At 32.5% G+C, this 18,190-nt stretch overlaps 1 protein-coding gene across 9 annotated transcripts in view; it reads left to right on the top strand.

Annotated features, from left to right (window-relative positions):
- The window catches only part of LOC105227736 (fibroblast growth factor receptor 1-A), a 64,425-nt gene extending 54,885 nt beyond the window's left edge, over positions 1 to 9,540 (top strand). For 8 of the 9 annotated variants that reach the window (XM_049454833.1, XM_049454831.1, XM_049454826.1 and 5 more), the window contains 3 exons: positions 4,724 to 4,934; positions 4,995 to 5,131; positions 5,193 to 9,540. In XM_049454833.1, coding sequence (XP_049310790.1) covers positions 4,724 to 4,934; positions 4,995 to 5,131; positions 5,193 to 5,296 — 452 coding nt within the window. In that variant the 3' untranslated portion in view covers positions 5,297 to 9,540. The remainder of the gene's footprint in view (positions 1 to 4,723; positions 4,935 to 4,994; positions 5,132 to 5,192) is intronic. The other variant, XM_049454834.1, reaches the window with a different exon arrangement.
- Positions 9,541 to 18,190: the final 8,650 nt, after the last annotated feature.

The raw sequence follows: 18,190 nt of genomic DNA, 5'->3' as shown, positions 1-18,190 counted from the left end.
GTGTGACACAACCAAAATTTAATACGTGGCATTCTTCTTACGTTCTTATGCCACACTGTGAAAACGGCCGAAATCGGATAACAACCACGCCTATGTCCCATACAGCGCAATTTTAAATTCCTCTTGACTCGTTCAGTTTCCAGTACACAAATTAAGAAGCAATTAATATAATGGGATAAAACTTTACACGAATAATGTGTTTAGTGTGTGCCACCTTATGATCACAAATTGTTTAAATCCAATAAAAACTGTTCAATCCTCTAGGTACCAAATATTTAGACCCCGGTACCTATAGTTGACTTTTGATCGAAAATTTCGGTCAATGTGTGTTAAGGGATAACCATTCTCTTGTAATGGTATGTCTGTATATCAAAAATGTGTTGAATCGGGTCAATATTTCCCTAATATAAAGATTTTCGAACTTCCAGGTGACTTTATGTCGCATATATCGGTCAATATGTGAGTTATCTCAATGAAAATGAAAGATCATATTTTACTCATAATAGTGTATCCCTGTGCCGAAAAAATATAACATTGGACGAAAACTTGACCTAGACCTCATATAACTAACAAGGGATTTTGGAACATCCGATTGACTTTACTCTACTCGTATATACATATGTACATACATATTTTGGTAATTATATTCGAGGTACCTCAATGAAACCCAGGGAATTTTTTTTTTTTAGTATGTGGCATGATAATAGTATAGATAAATTCGGGTCGGTACTACCCCAACTACCATTTACTACACATATACTACATACTTATGTATAGCGACTTTCGATTTATATATAGTATATATACGCGAACTTGTCCCTCAAGTTTTTAGACATCCGGTAAAATTTTGCTCCTCAAGAAACTGCTCATTTGTCGGAACCGGAGGTATCGGACTACTATAGGATATAACTGCCTTACATACTGATCGATCACACTCAAGTCCCAGTATGTAAAACTTTCTGATTTGTCAAGCTACCTTCACGAAATTTGGCGTAAATTATTACCGAAGCCAACTCTGCAATCTGCAAATTGGTGTGATAGGACCACAACAGGATAGCACCTTATATAGGATATAAGGACTCAAGTCTTTGTATAGAACACATTTTTTATTTTTTAAGGTATTTTCTCTGAATTTTGCACAGATTATTGTTCAAGGCAACGCTATAACCTTAGCATAATTTTTTAAGGTCTTGCAATTATAGAATGCAACTGTCATTCAAAGTGATCAATCATAATCGACATATTGATTTTTTATATCCTTTTATTTTGTAAAAGAGGGGTATTATAGATATCAATTTTAAATATTTGCCTGATACTTACACTTACACTTACTAATTAGTAAGTCAATCAGCATAATCTTTTGTATACGCCTGTATCAATCTTTGGGTTTTATACTTCTATTATGCACTTTACATACAAATTTTAACACTTCCCGATATTTTTTTCTAGATACTTATTTTGTACTAATTATTGCAAAAATATCTTTAACTCAATATTTAACTTTTTGTTCAATTCTTTTTATTGACACAATAAAAAAAGTTTGCATACTAACAAATAATCAATGTTAACATAAGTATCTCCACGTAGATTTTCTAAACGAGTGAAAGGAAATTAAGAAATCAGATTTTATCACAATTGCTGGAAACAAATATCATTTCGTGTACTATTCTCATTCTGTATTGGCAGCCCACGGCCGCACGTAAAAAAAATAGTACTGATCACTTCAAAACCGGGATGTTCTCAGTTCTTTAACCAAGAACTTCTTTCTACAGTGGTAGCCTCCAGCAACGATGATGAAAGATGCCCTGAAAGATTTTTCGTTACCCATCACAAGATTATGGATAATAAATTTTAATATATTCTTTTCATTCTACACTCTTGCAACATGTTGCTCGAGATGAAAAAGGTTTTGTTCATCTAACGGTTGTTTATATGATCTACGAGGTGTGTTCAAAAAGTATCGCGAATTTTGTATTTTTTTCAAAAATTATTTATTTATTCATGAATATCTATTTTGTCCCCTTCAAAGTAATCAAGTAATCCCACAAGATATTATACACTTGTGCCAACGGTTTTTCCAATCATCGAAGCACTTCATAAAATCATTTTTTTATCTTCTTCAGCTCCTCCTTCGATGCCGTCTTTATCTCGTCAAGAGAAGCGTAACGTCGTCCTTTCATGGGCCTCTTCAGTTTAGGGAACAAGAAAAAGTCACAGGGGGCCAGATCTGGGGAATACTGTGGCTGCGGCATCATTAGTGTGTTGTTTTTGGCCAAAAAGTCGCGCACAAGCAACGATGTGTGAGCAGGGGCGTTATCGTGGTGCAATTTTTTTGATAGGTAAAAATCGAAGACGATCCAAAACACGTGCAAGCAAAGCAGCTGTCAACAATTAAATGAACATTCAAAATGGCCGAGCTAGTCGGCATAAGTGAGAGACATGAGTACCAACATAACGCCACAAAAAATTCAAAATTCGAATATACGTAACCCGCGATAATTCAAAATTCGCGGTACTTTTTGAACACACCTCGTATGTGTTAGATATAGAGTATATGAAGAGACGAGTTGAAATCATTGTAACTGTCATTAACTGCATACGTTTAGGGAAAACGATCAGTAGTGCGGTAAGCAAACATTCTGAAAATATAAAGATATTTGAGAAGTTAATAAATTTTACTTTTGCTCTTTCTTCCACATTTTGGGAAGCAATTATCCGCTATACGACTTTCTTTAATAACCCACTATATTTCCAATAAACTGATTATTCTTTAAAAAACAACGGCACTTTTTTTCCGCAGTTAGACTTGGTAAATATCTCACAAACCACTAAAGCTAGAGCACTCTCCATATGACGGCTATTTTGAAAACTACTAAAAATGCCATACCTCACTAACTAAACACGTCAGAAGCATCAAATTTACCAGTCAAGATGATAGGAGGATTTCGAAAGATCCGGTATATAAATTGCACAATGGGAGTGGTACCGCCCATCCTATAACTCAGGAATTACTTGACCGGTTTCAACCGAATTTGATACAAACAACTTTTCGAATGTCTATATAATAGTGTGGAAAAAGCGAAAATCGGAATACAATCTCCCATGGTAATGTAAGGATATTGATACATCCCCTTGACTCTATATCGGATATACATATAGCTATTAGAAAACTTGGGTGATCGTATAATATTTGTATGTACAATATAATGAAGAGTGATCAATTTCGAGGTTCCCTACTTGCTGAAACCAAAGGTCGCCGAGATCACGAGCTCAGGCATCAAATAATCGGTTATTATGGCGCGATAACAGTCGCCATTGACGGTTACGTTCTGACCACCATTATTTTTTAAGAAATATAGACCGATGATTCCACCGGCCCACAAACCACACCAAACCGTTATTTTTTCTTTATAAAATGGCTTCTCTTGAATCTCTTCAGGTTACTCTGCGGAAATTTTGTGTGTTTACATGCCCATAGAGCCAGAAATGAGCCTGATGGCTGAACAAAATTTGACTCGAAATGTCGGATCTTCTTGGAACATTTCAAAAGCCCATAGAGCGGAACCATGTCTCTTGGGAAGGTCGAGCAGCTTCAGTTCTTGCACAAGTTGTATTTTGTATGCTTTCAATTTAAGATCTTCACTTCATGTCCAAGTCGTTCCACACGTCAGTCGGACTTACTGCGAACGGCGCCGAAGTTAAGAAATTTTTATACCTTAATGAAATTAATGGCACTAAATATGAGGATAGTAAGTCCAGACAAAAACTATTATTCTTAATATAATGGCTTTCGATTATTAGATTCAATATAGTTTATCCTATTTGGTTGAGTTTATATCACTAACATACAAGTACATATATCTCATTTGAGTTAATTAGTTTGCTTTGAACATAAATGAGTTGGATACGAAGCAAAATGTGCTGTGAAGTACTTTAATAAGACTCAAAGATTATGTTAATAATATGGTGTATTGGCAAAAATCGATATGGTAAAATCTGTTCAATACTAATCTATCTCTCATACATATACCTAATATAAGATTTTCAAACTTCCGGTTGGCTTTACACCGTATATATCGGTCAATATGTAAGATATCTTAACAAAATGAACTGAACGTATAGTATTACACATAACAGTATTGTTTACGATCGGAAAGAAATAGTATTATACTACGAATTACAATATACTACATATGTATAATGATTTTCGTTATTCGTTACAATCAGTGTGTAAGTACTTTATTTATAATCTTGTTTAAGAATATGTTTACGAGAGTCAAAGGTTAATGCAGCTAAAGCCTTTATCTGCCCCAATAAATCTTATATACTGACTTTTAACTTGTCAGCTGAATTTAAACCGTTTAGGCTGGAAAAGTTTATGAAATTTTAATGAAATTAAGTGGAAAAGTTTTCCTAAAAACTCACTGGCTTAGCGCTGAATATTTAAGGAGTTGGTTTAGACTTTGGTTTTAACCTCATATATCTGACAAAATGCATTCCGATCCTCTGGCATAGTCACAACACAAAGTACATGGGAAAAGTCACCATATCCCGCAGAAGGAAATTATATTTACAGAAATGAAAGATAAACAATATGACTTTACATGCATATACATACGTACATACCATATGTATAAATTTATATCATATATAAATTATTCTCAAAAAAGTTGTTTCATTTGATGACTCAATCTATTTACACACAATACTTTCGATCCTAAAGAAATAAGCTCCAAACATTTCTATCACTTGGCAGTTCCTCACGTGGAAATACTCGATGAACGAGATTCAGCCACTCCTGAGAAGTATTATAAAGCTGGAAGTACCATTGAACTAAAATGTGTAATTTCGAAAATACCGCAGCCGTCATCTTACATCACTTGGCAGCATGGTAAGCGAATGCTGAACTATGACACCAGTCGGGGAGGAATCAGGTAATCGATAAAATTATCTAATCAAACTTACCCCCTAACTTATATTTTACTGTACCATAGCGTCAAGACTGACATGCTTCCTGGAAGAGCATTGAGCCGTCTTTATATTGCCAACGCAAATCGACAGGACACTGGAAATTATACTTGCATGCTTGGCAACGATATTTCAGGAACCGTCATGGTTCACGTCCTAAATGGTATATGAGTAACCCGCTTTTTTTATTTATAAAAACATAAATTGTATTATTTGCATCCCAGGCGAAGAGCCAGCCGCAATGCAACATGCATCAGGAGCTAAGTTGTGCTCTCCGATTTCGATTGTGATAGTTACAATGATGGCATCAAAGATTTGTCTACGATGACAACACTAATACGAACTATTTGACACTAACACCAACACCACTTGTCCAAATCTGCATTTTTCATGTCCGCATAATAAAGGGTTGTTTTAGAATATAAATAAAATTAGGTGCATATTACAAATAAATGAATAGGATATGAACCCAACAATTTTTACAATACACAATAGAATAAAAATGTATATATAAATGTTCATAAATTATTGAAAAGAGTAAAGATGTATGTTAAGACTTTAACTTTTTCATGCATACTTAAACTCACTGTATTATAATTGAATTTTTTTCATTTTTATACAAATATTTAAATACATAGAAATTTATATTTATAACAATTTGCAATGATCAAAAATGTCTGGAGATTAACACATTTTCGGAAACGTCGATCCTTAGTGAAACTAATGTACCAAGAATATTGCGAACTGAAAAGTCTTTCAAAATTTTGTTAAACGAAACCATAAATTAGGTTCTAAGAAAATGATAAACTTCCAAATGCAAATTATTATTAACGGTTATTCATATTTGGTATCTGTTAAAGGTCCTAACCTGGACATTTGTCAACTAAATATTCACATATTATCTTAAACCAAGTCCGCGAAACAGCTTTCAGTGAGAATGAAGGCAAAGAAGTCATGAATTGTTCAGTTTCTATATTGTTAAAAATAATAATAAGAAATTTCCAAAGCTTTTTAAGTCTTTCTTAAATTTGTCGTGGCATTTCAAAACTAATTTTGATATTCACTATGATCGGAACACAGTGATATTTAAGCTTCGAATTTTGTGTATGTAAAATTTACATAAATTTAACACTTGTTTAAAATCTATAATTTCAGAACTTAAAACTATTAAATTGTTATCAACATCATCTACGATACAGTGTTGATATTACTTATATGTATGATTTGAAATAAAAACAAGTGGATTATTTTAGAACCAAGAACAATTTACACAATTCAAGGCGAAGAAAACCTTTTATAAATATTAATTAGCTTACAAGTAAATACAAAACATTCTATTTAGAATTGTAAAACGATCATCTAAGACGACGTCAAATGCGAGAATTTGTTAATAATATCAGAGAAAGTTATGCTTAAATACATTATATAAATACAAAAGTATCTCTGAGGCTAAAAAACGTGAAGGAGCCAAATTTTAAAAAAATTAAGAAAAAATCGAGTGAGATAATGAAACAATACTTATAGAGAAATAAAGAAAGCATACAATTAACTGGAAATCAAAATAAAAATAAGTAACATACATATGTACTCGTATTTATTTAAGCAAGATTGTTACATTTTTTTACTCATACTACATCCATAAATGTGTCGTTAACGAAAATCAATCAAATTTACATACAAACGTAAATACATACATATAATACATACAAGTAGATATGTGTAAACATATGTATATCAATAGCAAATCTTGCGAAACATTTCCGCGACTGCTACTTTAAATTACTTACTAAAAAGAATTGTATTTTTTTTTTTCAAAATAGATTCAAATTTCGACATTTCTAATTCAACACAATTTTTTGCTTCATAGTTACCATATTCTGCCCCTTCCAATAGAAAAAGGATTAATAATTTAACGCACACCTCTTTATACTATCTGAATGATGTTGGAGTAAATTTTTAATTAAAGTGATTAGTAAAGATAACTTTTGGCAATGGCTTTATTTTGTTAATACATCCAGTGCATTTAAATCTTTTGAATAAAAGTGAGGTGAAGATAATTCAAATAATTCTAATTTTGTTTATAAGTAATTTTTAATAAATTTACAAAACTGCACTGAATATTTTTTATTACTATAATTACTGGAGCTAGTACATATGAATAACATATGTGTATTTCATATTTACCATATATTACATATATGTATTTTACATGATTTTTAATCTGGGTATTGTTTTAATGAATTTGTATCGGACCCTTGAGAAGCAATAAAATTATTTAAAGTCAAACTAATTAGTTTCTTATGAGCGGAAATGAGTTTTATCGAAAATAAATCATAATTGTTAGCAAAAACTTAAATCTTAGATGCTGCTCATACCTAAGTTGTTACTTTAATATATTCCGCGGATTGTATTTCTCCACCACAGAAAGCAGACACGATTTAAGAAAGAGTTTGTTTATTTTCGACATTTTGCTATTTTATGGGAAAAACTGAAATTTCAGAGACGTCAGCAAAAAAGATCGTCTTGTGAAATAACGGATAATTAACTTTTCTAAGTGTCCATTCAGCATTGAATAAATACCATATTAAACATAAGTTTTTGGAAATAGCTCGCTAAATTTATTTCAATCATTTAGTTACATTACAAAGAGGAAACTTATATTCATTTAAAAATCAAAGTCAGTGTGAAATTTGGAATCTATTTTTTTGTTTTTGGTTTTTTTTCATAATTTTTTAGTATAGTTAATTATTGGATAGCCGCTCAGTGTAGTCAGTATCCCAATCAGTTAGTCTTTAAACGCAATTTTATCGAAACAAAATTTTTCGAATTTGCTGCAAAGATAACTCAGAGACAACTGGTCCGATCATCATAACTTTTTTATTGTTGGAGATTTATAAAACAGCTGTTTTGGACATTAAAAATATAGTACATAGTTTAATATTTTTTTTAAGAAAACATTGTAATGCCGTATTTTGTTTTACAAGTCTTCTTGTTTAAAATGTTTTCCCTTTAAGGTAAATAAAGGACGAGTTTTTGATTTGGGAAGTCGATTGAGGGGTGAATTCAGATGTATTGGTTTTAATCCATAGGTTTATTTAAATTTTTGCTTGTTTTTCTCTTTGTTGTAGCTAAATCAGCTGTAATAATGTAATAGATTTCAAAAGTGGGCATTAAATCAGAGATTAACCGTGCGATTCTGTACTGTGATACAGTCACAAGTCTCTAAAATTGAGATTTTAAATTAGAAACATCTTTTGTAACTTGAGACGATTTTACAATTCTGTAAGTGACAGTCACAAAATCTATTGCATTTCATTATGCAGAGATATTTTTACACTTGAATGAAAATAAATATGTCGATAACAAAGATAAAATTTTCTATAACATAGTCAAAAAACATAATTACCAATAAAAATAAAAATATATGTTGACTTTGCTTGATAATATTTACGAAATTTATGTAAAATTTATTTATTTTTAACCTTTTCGTGTTTGAGTTGCTCACAAAATATAAAAAAACGATAATCGATTATTACCTATGATGAGTTCAGTATATTCAAAATGGCAAACAAGAGTTCTTTTTAATTTTGTGACCTGCTAACTATCAGGTCACAAATTTGAGACAATATTTTGACACTAACGCTAGAGACTGTTTAGTGAATAGTAACTAGTCACAAATTGAGACTTTACCTCAGAATGTCTCAAATAGTGACCAGAGACTGCTTACAGAATCGCGTATAAGTGTCGGTCGGAACGTGTATAAGTAGTTGCTTAAGTACATATATAACTGAAGCATATACACACCAGTAAGAGGTAAGAGTGTCCGTTCTAAATTGGGTGCATCGTAACCTTAAACATTGCTGTAATCAGAGGATACCGCCTTGTTACTATTCAAATTATTCAATTTATAGGAACGAAGACGATACTTAAATTCTTGTTAGTCAGGATGGTTGTAAAACTGTCTTTCTTTTTCTTATGATTCGAAATTGAATTTTAATTTAAAAAATAATTAACTCTTACAATTTCATTGCACATTAATATAGACACACATAGAATACAAGTAGTATGTATTTGAACCCTACTGAATTTGAATAGAATGTCTTCTTCGAAATCATATACTTTAAAATGATTGAATAAAATTCTTGAATTTTCGCTAAACAATACATTGCAATAGATAACCCAAAGCTTTTTTAAATTTTCAATTTTTGAAACTCTCAATAAATGTATATAACATAAATATTGTATATAAGTTCAGGTATGTGTTCGTAAAAGTACACCTAGAGGAAAACATATTGGTAGTTGATTACAGTCGTATATCTCCAGTGCTATCAATCACATTGTGTCATAGCACATAGCGTTCGAAAGATGAGATTTTAAACCTTATTTAATACGGTGACGATGCTGTATCAGTTCGTAGCACAACAATGTTTCGCTCGCTTGCGTTCTGGAAATTTAAATTACGATTTACACTGATGAAAGTTTTACACTGATGGAATATTGCCTCTAGCGGAAAAATGGCAAAAAGTGGTCGACCAAAATAGTACATATTTCTTTATTTATTTATTAGTGTAAATATAAAAAACAATAAATTAAAATTTGATTAAAAATACGATAACACTTTTTCGACTATCCAATATATGTACATACATATGTATGTATTTCTGTGATATACTGAAACTAAAACATTTTCAAGAACATCTTAATATCTACCGTCTGAAGTTTGGCATAGTTATGCGAAATTTTTAATTATAATTTTTTTTTCTTAACAAATGTTTATTCAAATCACTCACACGAATTTGCTTCATATTATTGCTAAACAACCCACTGTGCACTTCATATTTATATTTTATAATATACATACATATACATATCTTTGAATACGCACCAACGATTTTTTTATAAATTATTGTATTTATAATCATGCTTGTTCTTATTGTCCAAAATGCTTTTCTTATCAAACTTCGAATCTTGTCCGAAAAATATTTGCTAATAGTAGGTTGTTTTCGAAAAAATTACTATGCATTCGAAGATTCCAGAAATGTCTATGGCAATCACGTGCGTTTTTGGTTGGTCATTGAAATAGACCAATTTTCTTTTGTCTTGCGTAAACAAGTGCAGTTTTTCTATTGAGAAAGTACTAAAAACAAACAAATAAATTGTTTTCGAGTTACATTTAACGTAATTATGGGAAAAGCTGCTAGTCTGAGCTTATTGGAACGTGAAAAAGTTGACTTTTTTCATTCCCAAGGACTATCCAATCGGAACATCGCCAAACAGATAAAACGCAGCTTCAGAACCGTTGATAGATATTTAAAAGATCCAGAGGCATATGGAAAAAGTTTAAAGAAAAAAATAAAGCCCTATCTGAACAATCAGTATGCAAAATTGTTAGAATTGCTTCAAATTCGACTAAGTCTGCAGCTAAGATTAAGGAATTAGCAAGCTTTTCAACTATTCAGCGTACAATCAGAAATGCAAAACACCTAAAGCGTTTAAAAATCAATAAAAAATCCCTCTGAATGAACCACGCAAAGAAAACCGGCGTCAAATCGCGAAAGAATACATCACGTGGACTGTTCAATCTGGCACTCGCCTTAATGATTGTTGTTCAGTAGCATTGTATAACCCTCCAAGTAACAAAATAATCAGCTGTTTTCCAGGAATCTTTCACAGCTGAGATCACCTGATCGAAATCTGCCTTTTTTAGGCACTGAGATGTAATTAAAAGGATGTAGTCGATCAACTTTTTTGTGAAAAAATATTTGTAACGGAAAACATTAATGAAAACTTTCAAGAATATTTTTGAAACAAAAGTTTATTGGATATTTATTGCTCTTCCTCACCACCTCTGAGGTTGCAATGCAGGCGCGTTACCGATCTTTTTTGGGTGTTCGGTTCCCCAGGAGGCCTATTTTCACCCTTTTTATATATACAGTTTACAATCTACTTATTATAAAAAATATAACATTCACTTATTTATATTATGTACATATTTATATATGTACATACGATAATATTATGTACATAATTATATTATTTTTATACATAAAACTCACCTGGACATTTCCCCTTCTGATGGGAAGGGATACAGCGGCACCCCCAAACTGCAACCAGCAACACACTTTCTGCAAGGCATCCTATACGAAAACAAACAACAAATATTAACAAATTAATTAATTAATTAATGTTACTATACTTACATACGCTGAATATCTCTTTGAAAATGTTTTAATTTGCTTTAAAAATCAAACTTAAAATTACTATTGAAATTTTTGTAAGCTGCTTAAAAGAGGACATAGACGGGCACACATGTGCGTTCGATCTGTGTGAATTCGTTTGCCCATACACGACACACAAATCCATTTTGCGTTCGTTCTTCACACAGTTAACATGTGCGACAGGCAAGCGGAACATTTCTTCGAATTTATTTCTAATGTAGCACTTTTATCTATTTCTTTGTATTTCGTTAATAAGTTATTCCAACTTTTATTTTTCTCAATATTATTTTTATATTTATCACTTTTCGTTTGCCAAATTGCGAATTAATTTTTTATAAGATCAATAAATTCAGATACGAAATCTTTATTAAGGGGAGAGCCTGCTTTAGAAGCTTCAAACAATCGCTTAAATCTCTTTAAAAATTATCTAACAAACAAAGTTATAGATTGGAACTCTAAATATTGTCGAAGCTAGAAGGGAAATAGTGTCCGAGCGTCAGACAGATACATACATGAGCGCTTGGGAAAAAAGCGAAAAGCGCGATTTCTCGGTTTTTTATTTTTACGATTATTTTAATTGGCGGGCAAAGTTGGAATTGGGCAAAGTTTATTATCTTTGGCATAAAATTATCTTCTATTTAAACTAAAAAAAACTAGGAAAAGTCAAGTTTGAACATATTTTTAAACAAAATAAAGTAAATTTTTTTTGGAATTTTCTTAGTTTAACTAGAAGATAAGTTATTAAAAAACATGAATCTCTTTGAATTTTTTGTTCCTGATAAATGTATATGCGAGATGCATCGGGTAATTGCTTCCTAAAGGCAGAATATCAAAGATTTCGTATTAAAAAAATTTGTGAAAGATGTTCGAATATATGACTATAAAGCCTAGAAATTTCGCTTGAATCAATTATTTCTTTCCCTCCCAAAAAAATCCTAAAAAAAAATCGATTTTTTGATGCCTCTAAAGCAGTCTCTCCCCTTAACACTTGCAATTGTCCGCGATCTTCACTGCTCGGCGACACGAGAGAAATGAGATTTTGTGCGCTCACAACGCCATACACGATAAACATGCTCGCGCACCGATCGTAAAAAATCAAACATTTTCGCGAACATGGATCGGTACGCGAACAAGCCCATACACGAGTAAACCGCATGTTTACACATACCGATCGAACGCACATGTGTGCCTGTGTATGGCCGCTATAAGCTTAGAAAAATGTCCGTTGAAATGATTTGACACATTACACCGTTGCACGAAATACATAGTTTTACACAAATATTATATAAATATTTTTTTTATAAAATTGGAAACATTTAATAATATATTGATACAATAATTAATATTTTGGACAAAACTGATTAAATTTAATATTTAGGAATTTAAATAATCGAAAAATATTTGAATATTTAATAAAAATATTGTTAAAGTTATAAATTTTAAAACCGAACACGGCAACACACTACATCAGATTTGAGGCATTTGAACGTTTTAGTACTAGAATATTTAGGGGCAACCCGTACCAAGTGACTAATTAGTAGCGGAATACTTGGGGGCAACCCGAACCAAGTGCCTAATTCGTAGTAGAATATTTAGGGGCATCCCGTACCAAGTGCCCAAATTGTAGTATATTTTTGCGTATGTATTAGTGAAAAATGAAGGATTGGTTACTTGTAGGTTTATACAATGTTCAGTAGTCTTTACTGTTGAAAATACTTTAATTTAGATGGCCCTGATAGCTTTCAATACTATTATCATGATTTGCTGAAAAATAAGATATATTTAAGTCGCCACCACAGCCGAGAAGATGGAGTCATGGTGTGGGGTGCCATCACGTTTTATTGATGACTTTGTTTTTATCGATCAGAAGATGAACGGCGCTCGCTTCAAAACATTGTTCCCGTATTTCCACAATTAAGAGATCTTTTTGGACCAATTCCTTGGATTTTTTTCAACAAAACAATGCTCCTATTCATAACCTCCTTCGAGTAGTAAAGTCATTTATTTCGAATCAAGACGTTAATGTTATGACCTGGGCACCATACTCTTCAGATCTAAACGTAATTGAAAATGTTTGGTGTTAGCTAACAGGGAAGGTATACGAAGGAGAAAAGTAATACAAAGATAAGGAAAAATTAACTGATAATGTCATCGGGGAATCACAGTTACTACGCGTATTCACTGTGGGAAATGAAATTTATTTTGAATTGAATATTTTTTGAAGACTAAAATAAGCTTCTTAAATGCAAAACTAGATCATAACATCTATGAAACAAATTATTATTAATTGGTTACAAATATATTACACATACATATTAAAAATATTAGGGCAACTTTTGATGAGCGTTATTTCACTACCGGTGATTTTTCCACTGTAATTGAATTGCGATCACTTTTCGTAAATAAAAGTTCACTCTATGAAATGCGATTTAATAGGGACACTAGTGATCGCAATAGCAGGTATTAACATTAAAGTGTAACGTTCTTACGATTTTTAATAATGCTAAAAAATGTATAAAGGAATATAAGTTAAGTGTAGCAGATGTTTGAAGTGGTACATGATATATATGCAAAATGTAAACATTTATATAAAAAATTTCCTACAAAAAATAAAATGTTACCGAACAAATTTGAAGAAACATGTTCAAAATAAGCATCCTGCGGTGGAACTACCAACCCAATATTTTCTACTGCCGCTTGGACGATGAAAAGACAAAATGCCAATATTTTTAATCCAAATGTTAACAAGTAACATACATACACTGGTATATACGAGTATTGTATAACTTATACCCTGACCTACCTGCATGGGATTTTTCATTATACGTAGTTATTATACAAACCGGATATTCGAAAATCATGGTGATATTATATGGGAACTGGGTCAAGTTTTCGCCCAATTGTATCCATTTTAGATACAATGCTATACTGTTATGTGTAAAATATGTTCTGAAATTTTCATTGAGATAACACAAATATTGGCCGATATATCCAGGATAAAGTCAACTGGAAGTTCGAAAATCTTTATATAATATTAGGTATATAGGTGCTCAGAGAATTACTATTGTCAGGAAAGAGTTCTCTGTGAATTTCAATTTTATATCTCACGCATTGGCCGATATTTTCGGTCACAAGTCAACTTTAGGTACTGAGGTCCACATATTCGGTACCTGGGGTCTTCAATAGTGTTGGTTGGATTTGAACAATTTTTGGTCAAAAGGTGGCACACTTTAAGGGCAATATTACTGCAACATTTTATTCCGTTACATTCATTACTTCTTGGTTTGTGTTCTAGAAAGGGAAAGAATCGAATGGAATTTTAAATTGTGTTATTGGTCGTAGGCCGATTTCACCTATTTTCACACTGTGCCATAGGAATGTGAAAAGAACGCTATGTACTAAATTTAGTGGAAATCGGTCGATCCAGTCCCGGGATATGTGATTTGACCAAAAAGTGGCGGGGCCACGCCTCTCGTCCAATTTTCACAACGTTTTCAATAAAAACTTTCCATACCATCTCGGAGGTAAAATTTAATATCGTATTTAGTTACTAATTTCAGTTCTTAATGTGTGCTTAGTGAGTGCAGTCATACGTACTAAGCTCTGGATTTACTAACTAAAACAAGTGAATATTAATTTATTTATTTATTAGGAGAAATATACACCTAACCTAATTTTAAAAAAAGAGAGTACGAGCTATTAAAGCCATCGACTCTGAACAAACAAATATCTTAGGTTACCAGCTAAATATAAAGTTATATTTTATTTTGTAGGTAACAATCAGTAATAAAACTATAAATGCTTAATTTGCAAACGAAGGAAGCTTTAACAATTCTTGATAGTTTGGAAAAAAATTGTGCTTTTGCCTAATACTCGCTAAAGCCGAACATTCGTTAAAGATGTGATGAAGTGATAACGTGCTTGGGCAGAGAGGGCAAGATGGTTTTACTTTGCCAGTAAGGAGGTGCTGATGTATGAGTTGTGTGTGGCCAATTCTTAGACGTGTGAAAATGGTAGCTTGTAGGCGAGATATATTCCTAGAATATACAACTTTTGTCCTTGTGGACTTGAAGGTAGAGTACCGATGGTCGAAACGTTCCCATTCCGTGTGTATTACAAAGAAGAAGTGAAGAATCCCGCCTGTAATAATTCTCCATTTGGTTTGGTAAGAGCAAAAGCTGTGTTTATCGCTTTGGACCCATCTGTGTAAATTGCAGTCCAATTGTTTTCTTCATAGGTTTTCATTAACTCTAAGAAGAGTTTCTGAAATACTGAATTGCTGTTGTTGCTCTTTTTGAAGGTGTGCAGGAACATGTTAATAGTTTCTTTTTTTAACTGTTTGTTGACTCTCTTGTACTTTGGGGGCGAAAATATGTTTAAGTCTTTTCCGTATTCGATACCACGGCGTAAAATGGATTTTAGCCTGAAGTTTCGTTTATGTCGTGACGCGTAAATTATGGTTTTATGTAAGCTGGCATTTGGAGAGTATATCAGTTTTAGAATTAGTTGCATCGTTCGTTCGTATACCCTTTCCTTTATTGATGGTAGGCCACATTCCGCCAAGATACACTTATGAGGTGATGTAGGGAAAGCGTTTATACTCCGATGGCTCGCTGCATGATAAGGAGGTTCCAAATGTTTCAAATAAGAGTTTGCGCACCATCCAAAAATAGGTAAAACATAGTAGATTTTAGCGAGTATTAAAGCTCTTGTAGCGTTTATTAGTGAGTTGGGATGAATAAAAGATCATTTACTAGTTAAATCTTTAATTATGTGTAGCCTTTTTGTTAAGTTATTTCTTAGGTTAACACATTGATACCGAAAATTAAATCTTTTATCAAAATATACTCCTAAAATATTTAAATTGCTTACGAATTCTATTACAATATTTTCAAAAACTAACTGTGCATATATACACTTTGTCTTTTTACAAATATGTAGTAATTTACATTTTGGAATCGAAATTGTTGCACCAGATTTCATGCCCCATTTCTTAAACTCTGTTAGTATTTTCTTAAAAATATTGTTAGCAGTTTGGGGATCTTTTATAAATATTACAAAAAATAATAGCGTCGTCCGCGTACATAGTGACTTTAATGCCTTTAGTTTTAAGGCATATCTCAGTTAATTTATCAAAAGCTATAATAAAAAGCATCACCGATAGAGGCGAGCCTTGCCGTATACCATTTTTGAGAGGATGCAAACAAGATAGAACATTGTTTATGCGAACCTGAAATTTCCTTAAGATCATAAAAGCTTTTACTATTCTAAAAACTTTTGGACTTGTCTTTCAAGCTGCTAATTGCATGAATTTCTATGCGATCAAAAGCTCTCTCGAAATCAGTGACCAGGATAGTGGCATGGTCTTTGGAGGAGAGAGTGTCAGATACATAGTGTTGGAGTTGAATAAGTGAATCCATAGCAAACGATGAAAGTCGTCTAGCAATAATTTTTTCGAAAAGTTTATTTAAGCAGGATAGCAAGGAAATTGGTCTGTAAGAAGTAGTTAGGTTCGATGGTTTATTTGGTTTTATAATTGGGATAATGGTGGCTATCCGCCAGTTTTGTGGGTATGAACCTTTGTGGAAAATTGTGTTGTACTGGCATAGTAGTCTTTCTTTGGCAGCTGTAGGCAAGTTTGAAAACATCGGGTAGTATACCCTGTCAATGCCTGGTGTTATTGCCTTTAGCATTTTGTAATGCAGATTCTACATAGTTCGCGGAAAATAATACCGCACTCTAAGCTTCTTGCTGATTTCGGTAGTGAATACTTCAAAACTTTTCCATTTAGTCATCTTTACTGCTCTTTTAAAGAGAGCGTTTGCTTTTTTATAATTGTTCAGATTATATTCAGACATTAATATCTTGAAAGTATTCCAGTATTCATTTTTTTTTTGTCGCGCATATGGCCAAGATCTTTGTTCCACCAAATCGGAAAAACTTTTGAAGACTTGCGTTTGGTTTGAGGAATCGACTTATTTGCCGCAGAACGAATCAGTTTTGTGAATGCCGATGTGGCTTGGTTGATGTTGTCGATTGGAGTGGTGGGTAAACTTTTTAAAACTTCACTTTGAAATATATTCCAGTTTGCGCGTGAAATAATAAATTTTGGGAGATGCTTATATTTTTCAAAGTGGAAGTTTCTTTGAAGAGAGATCGATATAGGAAAGTGGTCACTACCTCTGAGAATAGAGGAAGCTTCCCAACTGATTCTGGAGGAGAGGATAGGGAAAGGTCGACGCTCGTTAGGGAATAGTGGGTAGAAAAATGTGTGGCGGCATTGTTAAGAAGAATTAGGTTGCTGTTCAATGGTGGGGGTAGTTGGGAAAGTACTACAAATCTTTCAAATCAGTTTCGTTAAAACTTGCTGGGGTGGTATATACATATTAATGATAGTAAAGCTAAAATTTTAGTTGATTTTAAGAACTATTGTTGATAGTGTGGAATAGTGAATATTAATAATCCGAACGCGTGTGAAATAAAATAGAGGAAAAAAAAAACAACAAAACAAAAAAAAACACATTGATTTAATGATCGATGACACTGACAGCCACGGGACGTGTGTGGACAGCGAAGGTTGGCAAAACACATACCAGTTAACACTAAACATATTTACGTTTCTCACCAAACATATTTACATTTCTTAATAATTATTGAAAAACGTATAAGCATATTTTTGCTATACTTTGACTGACTATCATTTCCTGTTTACGTCCCAAATTTTGTTTAGCCCATTTCCGATCGTTGCACGCGCGACCCAAAAGTGCTGACGTAGCGTCTACATTGAATGCACGGTCACGTTGCTCTGCCTGTGATGATCGCTGCTCACACACTTTTAATTCCAATAACTAATTTTTAACATAAGTTTCAATTCAGTAGTTAAGTGGTAGTTAATAAGTGCGATTGACAAAAAAATTTAACTAAGAAGACATAGTCTTCCCAACGAGTATTAGTGACTAAACGGAAAAAATATACCTATATAATAAAATAAAATCCTTTTTTAA

The sequence above is a fragment of the Bactrocera dorsalis genome, chromosome 4, assembly GCF_023373825.1.
Source record: "Bactrocera dorsalis isolate Fly_Bdor chromosome 4, ASM2337382v1, whole genome shotgun sequence".
NCBI lineage: Eukaryota > Metazoa > Arthropoda > Insecta > Diptera > Tephritidae > Bactrocera > Bactrocera dorsalis.
The sequence above is the reverse complement of the archived record's forward strand: the minus strand, read 5'-3'. Positions and strand labels throughout refer to the sequence as shown.